Below are 8,912 nucleotides of genomic sequence, written 5' to 3'. Positions count from 1 at the left end.
TATATAGATTTGAGAAATACATGTATAAATATTATATATATGAATAGATTTATAATGCCTATATATTCTTTTTGTAAGGTTTTGTATGAAGTTGTTTGGAGGCTTTGATGTATTCCAATTATTTGGCTTAGTGTATTTTGAGATTTGGGATTCGTTGGCTTGGTGGCTGTGATTTGGGATTTAAATTTTTGCTTGTTTATCTTAAAATTTTCTTGTAACTCTAGGAAATTTTCGAGTTAGTTTCTGATATTATCTTTTGGATGTTTTTTGTCTTGAGCTGGAAAGTAGTGTAAGGAAACCAGGGCATATGGATCTCTTAAACTAATGGTTGATGCTCTTCAAGTGTTTGAGAAATTGATGCAAAGAAACTACAAAATATGATTTAATGAAACTATGAGTGATTCTAGTTTTTGTGTGCTCAAATTACTACTGCATTTTGTTATTATTATTGTTAGATGATTAAATATAATATATATTTATAATTATATAGCTCTTTCGTGGCCTCTCTTTATTATATTGAGCTTTTTCTTAGTATATAACATGGTAACTACTTATGTGTATATACTGTATATATATATATGCTATACTATACATATGCAGGAGTGCTTAAATGGAGAGTTTCTTCGAGTTGGTCTCAAGTTTGCTCCACTAGCTGGATATCACTGGTATCTACACATCTTTTCTTTTGATCATTTTATAAGTTGTATTAATCAAATTATAGGTAGTGAAAACCAAATTTTATATATTGCTTCATTTTGGTATTGCACTCCAGCTGTTTGATGATTTGTCTAATTGAACAACTATTTGTTAATATGGGTAGCTAGGATTCTATATATGCTATCTTTTTTTTTTTTTTTTTAAAAAAAGAAAATTCTTTGTATTAATCATGCGAAAAAAATACAAAGATTAGAGATCAATGGATGATCTCAGTAAGCTAAAATATAGCTTGAAACAGAAAACAAACATAGTAAAAATCATCCTTTGACCCTGGCTTGTTTATGTACCCTTGTAGTGTAATAAGTTTCATGTGAGATGCAGTTACATATTTTTATTTCTGTTGTAATTTGTAATCATATAAGCCTGTCTGTGTAGGCTGCTAGAATTCTGGTGGTCCTTATGTACAAGCATGAATTTGATGCTCGATACCAGAAGCCTGAAGATAAACTATATATTGCGCAACTGTATTTTCCTCTTATTGGCCAGGTAAATGGTGCCATCGAAGCTTTATTTTTGCCTTATGAGGGAATGCTGCATATAAACAACTATGTATTTCACAATGATATTCTTAGATTGTAACTGCTCAAGCTAATATTTCTCTATTGAACAGTAAATGATTTATGTTATGATACAGTATAATTATCAAAGTTCTATCTCCAATTAGTTCACTTATTAGTGATGTGGTCTATGCAGATTTTGGATGAGATGCCTGCTTTTTACAACCTTAATACTGTTGAAAAGCGTGAAGTTCTTATAGTTATTTTGAAAATTGTGCGCAATCTTGATGATGCATCACTTGTGAAGGCATGGCAGCAGAGCATTGCAAGGACTAGATTATTTTTCAAACTCATGGAGGAATGCCTAAGTCTTTTTGAGGTTCCTTGATATTTCCCGTACCTGTTTGATCTTGTGATTGACTGTTGGTGTCATTTAGTTTACTTGTTTGGGTTCTATAAAGTATAAACCATGCATACATATAATCTTTTTATTTATTTGCTATCTTATTTTGAATGGTTGTCAAGTTTACAAGTTTTTATAAAATTGACGTGGTAGCTTAAATTATGGCAAAATGCACCAAAGTGGGGCCCTCAAATGATATAACTTTCTGATCTCCAAATGTTGTAAGTCCATATCCAGGATTTTTCCCCCTTAATTTTATTTAACTGAGACATGAGTAATAATATATGCCACTTGTCGATGAAAATTGACCTACTCAGAATGACAAAAGTTTGGTTATCCTTGTTCTTTAAATGCACATTCTTTGCATGTAAACAAACATTTTGGTTTTGCTTAGTTCTTGAGTTGATTCAAAGGGAGGGTCAATTGAACTTGGATGTGCACATCTTTAGAGTTTTGTCATCTCTGTCATTTGTTTCCTTGTGTTTAATTTTTTGGTCATGATTACCTCTTTCGGGCTTTATGCAATATAAGAATGTTAATCATTTGGCTAAGAATGATAAAGGAAAAACTTGTTACTATGGAGCCATTTATTGCATAGAAGGTTTCCAGAAGTATACCCTTTAACCATGGTATTAGAATGGATGCTATATTTTTATATATTATTCATGTTGGGTAAAAGTAATATTCTAATAATAGGAGAAGTAAGTTAACAATGTACAGTAATTTAGCTATTGTTGATTCTCACTCTTTCTTTTGCCATTGCCTGTGACACTGATTTTCTATTATTCATTTTTACAGCACAGAAGGTCTGCTGATGGCATGCTTATGGGTTCTAGTTCTCGTAGTCCTGTTGGGGATGCACCTGCTTCCCCTAAGTACTCTGATAGACTTTCTCCGGCAATCAACAATTATCTGTCTGAGGCATCAAGACAAGAAGTCAGAGTGAGTTAATTTATTGTGGTCTTAAATCAAGAAATCGATGCTTCCAGTGTTTTGTCTATCAATAATGTTTTTTTTAATTACTTATTGATTGTTTTGAGGTCATTTGTTCATCCTTATATTGTCAAACAGTAGGTACTAGTTACTTTTTCTAAGTAGTTTTGTGCATTGTCCAAATCCCTGATATATGAGTTGTAAGAAGCTACTCATTTTTACGTATAACGCTAATGTTGAATCCCACTCATGCAGCCTCAGGGAACACCTGAAAATGGATATTTGTGGCAAATAGTAAATTCTCAGTTAAGTTCTCCTAGCCAGCCATATTCATTGAGAGAGGCTCTGGCTCAGGCACAATCTTCTAGAATTGGAGCTTCTGCTCAGGCTCTTAGAGAATCTTTGCACGCATTATTGAGGCAAAAACTGGTATGTTTACTTTATTATTATCATATTAATTTTTTTTTTGAAAAGAAACTTCTTTGTATTAATCATGGGAAAAAAAATACAAAGATTAGAGATCAAGGGACGATCTTAATATGCTAAAATATAGCTTGAAACAGAAAACGAACATAGTAAAAAACAATAATAAAAAACTGATCCTATCTTATTACAGATTGCTGCAATAGCAGATTGTTTTGTGTAGCAAAGTACTTCAACCCCATTCTGAATTTGTTCAGTCATATTTTACTTTTAGGTGGCTAATAACTTTACCATTTTCAGGAGCTCTGGGAAGAAAACTTGAGTGCTTCTGTTAGTCTTCAGGTTTTAGAAATTACTGAGAAATTTTCCACAATGGTTGCTTCCCATACTATTGCTACAGACTATGGAAAACTTGATTGATTCTAATATGCTATCTTGAGAACTAAAGAAAGCATAAAGGGATGATAAATTGTGTAGCTGGGTTTATAGTTATATGATCTAAAATAGCATGAATATGTAGTTTTAATATATTAACTGTAATCATAAAGATTTATATATGATCTAATACTCTAATATATTTGTATGTAGTTGTCTAGCGGATTAATTAGAGAAAATATTATCAAAGAAAGTTAAGTGTAGTAATTTTCTTCTAATTGTTTCTGTATAATCTTTCTAATTTCAGAAAATTGAGGATGGGACTTGAGAAGCTAGCTTGCAAGTTATGATTAAACAGGTTTCAAGTTTGGTTCATAGTCTCTCTCTTTGTTTCTTCTTGGCTGGTTGTTTCTACGTAGGACAAATCATGATGACTAATTATATATATGCTATAGTTATAACCAGATGCTATAGTGAATCAATGATAAGATCATCTTAGTGATTCATTCATTCTAAAGTTTATATATTCTCTTTTTCTTTTTTTACCTATTAAAATTCATTCCTTATTGCTCAAATGGTTTTGATTGTTCTTGTGCTGAGATTTTTAATTGTATGTTATAGCAGTTACTTGATTTTCTAGTACCATGATTCTTAGTCCCACTAAAGATTTCTTGGTCTGAATCTATTACTAATTTCTAGTACTTTAGTTTCATTAAGCTTTCTCTTTATCCCTACATATATGTGTGCCTTACTCTCTCTCTCTCTCTCTATATATATATATATACTATTGTATCATGTATGTTTCATCATAATTGTGATTAAATATATGTGTATGCCTTAACTGTGACTAGATAGATAGTGATGTCAGATTTGGTTAGCAAGTTTTATGTGTGTGTTGCGTGTCATTTTTAAATTAGTGTTAGCCCATATCAATTTACTTAAAGACCATTGGCTCTTGTCTTAAGAAGATCATGGAAGAGCCTGAGCCTTTCACTTCTTCTGAAATATTCATGTGCTCTAGATCATGAAATATTGCAGAAGAAGTGGAAGGCTCGAGTTCTTCCGTGATCTTCTTAAGACAAGAGGAGCTAGATCATGTACTTACCACTAAGGCAATGGATTTTTGAACGAGATTTGATAGAATTTGTAGTTTAATATGTGATGATTGCAATCTTACTTAGTAGTAGTACTTATACTTGTTGAACATGCTTTGTTTTTTTAGGCTGAAAGAGCGTTAGTTTCAGAAAATAAGAGAACTTCACTGGTGTTGTTGCAGGCTTTGGCATAAAGGATTTAACCAATTTTGATGTTATTGTTGTGATACACTTTCAAAGTTAGGGTTCTACTTAGCAGATAAAATTGCTTCATGAATTTGAGGTAAATCTTTTAATTTTTACATGATCTCTTTCGAGGACAAAGGTCATTATTTTTTGTTAGTCAGTCGAGTATAGTTTTAATGCAACTTTATATGTTTCCTTGTAAAGTTATGTCAAAATTTAGTTTTTAGTGGCTTTTCATCATCAGTACAACATTATTATGTATTCATGATTTATAATGCATTCAGGATTTTCTCTAAATAATTTGGGTTTGTTGAATTTGTTGTTCCAGAATGAATTGTTGTATATTGTATCATTGTGTGTGCATTTTTTTAATAAAGAGCTACAACTTTTAGTGTTTCAGGAACTAGAGAGAAAGAGCACAATAGCTGCTGCACTCAAGTCACTTCAACATAAACTTGAGAAATATAAGATAAAGTTGAACAACTCGTATAAGAATACTCGAGTATACTTATAACTTGTTCATGTTGCACAAAACTGATTACAAGGACAAGAAGAAGAAATATATGTTGTTTGACAATGAATTTAGTGTTTTATTATATTTGTAATTTTTATTAGAATAAATGATTTTTATTTGAATGGTTAATTATTTACTTTGTAAATCTAGTTACATATTTTTTAAGGTCAAGACGATTATAATTTTAATAAGTTTTGTTATTTTAATCTATAAATTTTTAGATTAATTTGTATAAATGTTTTATTTAAATCATAATTTTTAATTTAAAATAACAATAAATAAATTTTTAAAAAATTAAAATTATAACTTTTAAGGGCACCCAAAGAGAGTCCTAAAAACCTTACTTAAAGGCACTCAGCAAGATCTTTTAGGACTCGCGGATATTCTTCTAGGACTCGCAGTGCGAGTCCTACAAACCTTACTTAAAGGCACTCAGCAAGATCTTCTAGGACTCGCAGACATTTTTTAGGACTCGCAGCGCGAGTCCTAAAAACATCATTTTAGGACTCGCAATGCGAGTCCTAAAAACCTTACTTAAAGGCACTCAGCAAGATCTTTTAGGACTTGCGGATATTTTTTAGGACTCCCAGCGCGAGTCCTAAAAACATCATTTTAGGACTCGCAACGCGAGTCCTAAAAACCTTACTTAAAGGCACTCAGCAAGATCTTTTAGGACTCGCGGACATTTTTTAGGACTTGCAGCACGAGTCCTAAAAACCTTACTTAAAGGCACTCAGCAAGATCTTTTAGGACTCGCGGACATTCTTTTAGGACTCGCAACGTGAGTCCTAAAAACATCATTTTAGGACTCGCGTTGCGAGTCCTAAAAACCTTAGTTTTTAAGGCTCTCAAATAGAAGACTCGCGCCCCGCGAGTCCTAAAAAACCTTTTTTGTAGTAGTGCATAAGAATTTAGTGTAATTATTAATTTTAAATAATAATTATTACATAATATTATTTTTCTTTGTAGCCACTAACTATTTTGCTAAAGACTGACAATATAATTTCATAAATAATTATCATTTGATATTTAAATACACAGTATATTTTAAAAGATAGGGTAATTAGTACTCTAGTAATTACTTTCAAACATACTCTAATAGGAGCTTTAAATCATATAATCTCTTAGAAGTTTTTTTTTTAAAATGAAATTAGTTATTTGTTCTAATGGCTTACCAAAAATATGCATATCCTTTAATATTACGCGTTGTTTAGTCAATTTTACTTTACTTGCTTCTTTTTTATTTTATTTTAGGGAATTTACTTGCTTGTTTTAAATAAACAAAATTAAAGTGAAAAATAAAAAAATCTTTAACATGCATAGGCTTTGGTCGACCATAGGTTTTTTTTTCTTTCCTTCAAGTGTTATTGAAATAGTAATTCTTGTACTCATTCTAAGACTCGACAATTAGTTTTTTTAATCATTACATATTACAATAAGATATATTATAATTCAATGCAAACCATGTTATATTGAACCTCAAATACATAATAATCTTCAAGCCGAATACGGCTCACTAGATACACCACCATAGCAGGGGACAAAGTGACCTACTTACAAGTTGCACTGACAAAAGTTTTTTTCGGCAGCGTGTTTCATGAATTGAGCCGGAAAAAAGTACCACTTTCCCTGGTGTGAATTTTCGCTGACAGAGGTAGCTTTTGCCGACGCAATTCCGAAATGCATCAGGGAAAGTAACTTTTGCTGGCGCAAAGACGGAACGTGCCGACAAAAGCTTGTGCACTTTAGATGACATACTTTTTGTCGGTGCACAAGGCATTATTGCACAAGGCAAATGTGATTTTCATACGAACCTAGTTTTGACGGTGGTTCTTTTGCCGATGAATTCAATGTTGAGCCGGAAAAAGTCTTCTAAACACGCCAGTAAAAATTATAAATGCGCCAGGAAAAGATAAAATTGCGCCGGTAAAAGTATTAAAGAATAGAAATACACAATTTTTTAAATTTTTTTATAAGTGATTATAGTTTTATATAGTATCATTCATTAATTAATAATTATTTATTATCTAATCAAGGGTATAAAGTTGTTAGATTGTGTAACACTCCGATTTTCCAAGACGTTACTTATAAATTTAAATCGATAAATTTTACGATAGAAAAACTTATTTATTGAAATAAAACTAGGCATGAGATCTCATTATTTAAAATAAAATGCTTAACACTTAACTAAAAACCACAATGACATTGATAAACCATTTCAAGTCCAAAACCAAAACTAAAACGTTCCAATCCGAAAACATTTTTTAAAACTCTAAAACATCGCCCATCGCTAACATGTAAGATCCACGCCTCGAGCCCGCACCACTCATTGCTTTGTCTTGCCTTTACCTGCACACATAGTACCTGTGAGCTAACATCCAGTAAGAAGAGCTATGTAGGATATAACTCACCAACCAGATAACATAAGCATAAATAACAATCATAAACATAATAATCATTGTGCGATATATAAACACAATATCACTCTAACACAGTGTGTTATACTCTCACACATAAATACTAACAAGTCATGTTGATCGGACATGAAATGTAATCTGCCTTGCCTGCGTTGTACTCACACTCGACATCCCACAGTGGCACCTAGTCTAGCCTGTGCTGTACTCACACTTGGCTGCTCCGTCAAGACATCGTTGCCCTGCACACTCGACAATTCCGTGGTGGCATCCTATTATCTTGAGTTATACACACCCAAAATAATTTGTGCAAGTGCTATACTCACACAAGCAGCTAGAATTTAGTAGCACACATACTCTATCATCTAAGCATGTCTACTAACTAAAATCCCTAGCACTATCCTCATGCTATCCAATCTAATGCAACAATTCAGGTCACAAATATAATTACACAATTAAACAAATAAGAAAACAAGGTTGTACACATAACATACACCCTGTGCGCAGATGTCCACTCTACTTACCTTAAGCAGTGTGTTGTCCGCTGACTTGTCCCGAACCACATATTGTGTCACCTCAATGACCGCTAGCTCCTAGACGTCCAATTACACCTTGACAATTCAGAATAAAGTAAAAAAAAAAAATAGGCATTAGGGTTTTATTTCTAAACACTAATAATGATCGAAATAGTTTAACTATGCAATTTTAACGTACATTACATGTAAATTAAAAATCATTTTTTACAAAGGTTCAAACCATAATATCACTTGCACAAACAATGATGTTTCTAACGTAAAACAAGAATTCATAAAAATACTTTTTGCGTGAAAATTTACCAAAATGCCTTTAGTATCATAATTACAAAAAAAGCTCAATAGTTTTCTAAAAATGATCATATGACAACAAAATTTAATAAAAAAAACTTTTCCAAAACCCTAAATAATCAGCAAAGGCTCATATAAGACAATAAAAATAATTTTTAACATTTATAAATCATTTTTCCTCAATTTCTCAAATAAAACCCAAATAATTCAAAATAAATATACAACCAGCCCAAAATTCAAAATAATCATACATGAATGGTCAAAAATCCAAAATAAACTTATAAGAATTATTTTAGAATTTTGTGGACAAAATAACTATTTTTTTAATTAATTTAATATAAAAACTAATTAATTCAAGAAAAATATATAAATGATTAAAAATAAAATCTAACTATTCATATATGTTTCTACACCCTATAGTAATATATAAAAATTTACCTACGGTTCAAAATAGTAGTGTTAATATTTTTCATAATTAAAATATATAATAAGATAAATAAATCATGGAAATTACATAAATGATACAAAATCA

General features: G+C 31.3%; 1 protein-coding gene across 1 annotated transcript; it reads left to right on the top strand.

Annotated features, from left to right (window-relative positions):
• Positions 1 to 573: 573 nt before the first annotated feature.
• On the top strand, positions 574 to 3,408 carry LOC133817373 (guanine nucleotide exchange factor SPIKE 1-like). The gene is made up of 6 exons (XM_062249875.1): positions 574 to 665; positions 1,093 to 1,203; positions 1,411 to 1,593; positions 2,416 to 2,559; positions 2,806 to 2,979; positions 3,274 to 3,408. The coding sequence occupies exons 1-6, from the start codon at positions 579 to 581 to the stop codon at positions 3,391 to 3,393; spliced, it is 819 nt and encodes a 272-aa protein (XP_062105859.1). The 5' UTR covers positions 574 to 578; the 3' UTR covers positions 3,394 to 3,408.
• The last annotated feature ends 5,504 nt before the right edge of the window (positions 3,409 to 8,912 follow it).

The sequence above is a fragment of the Humulus lupulus genome, chromosome 2, assembly GCF_963169125.1.
Source record: "Humulus lupulus chromosome 2, drHumLupu1.1, whole genome shotgun sequence".
Classification (NCBI taxonomy): domain Eukaryota; kingdom Viridiplantae; phylum Streptophyta; class Magnoliopsida; order Rosales; family Cannabaceae; genus Humulus; species Humulus lupulus.
This window is presented reverse-complemented; position numbering and strand designations above follow the sequence as displayed.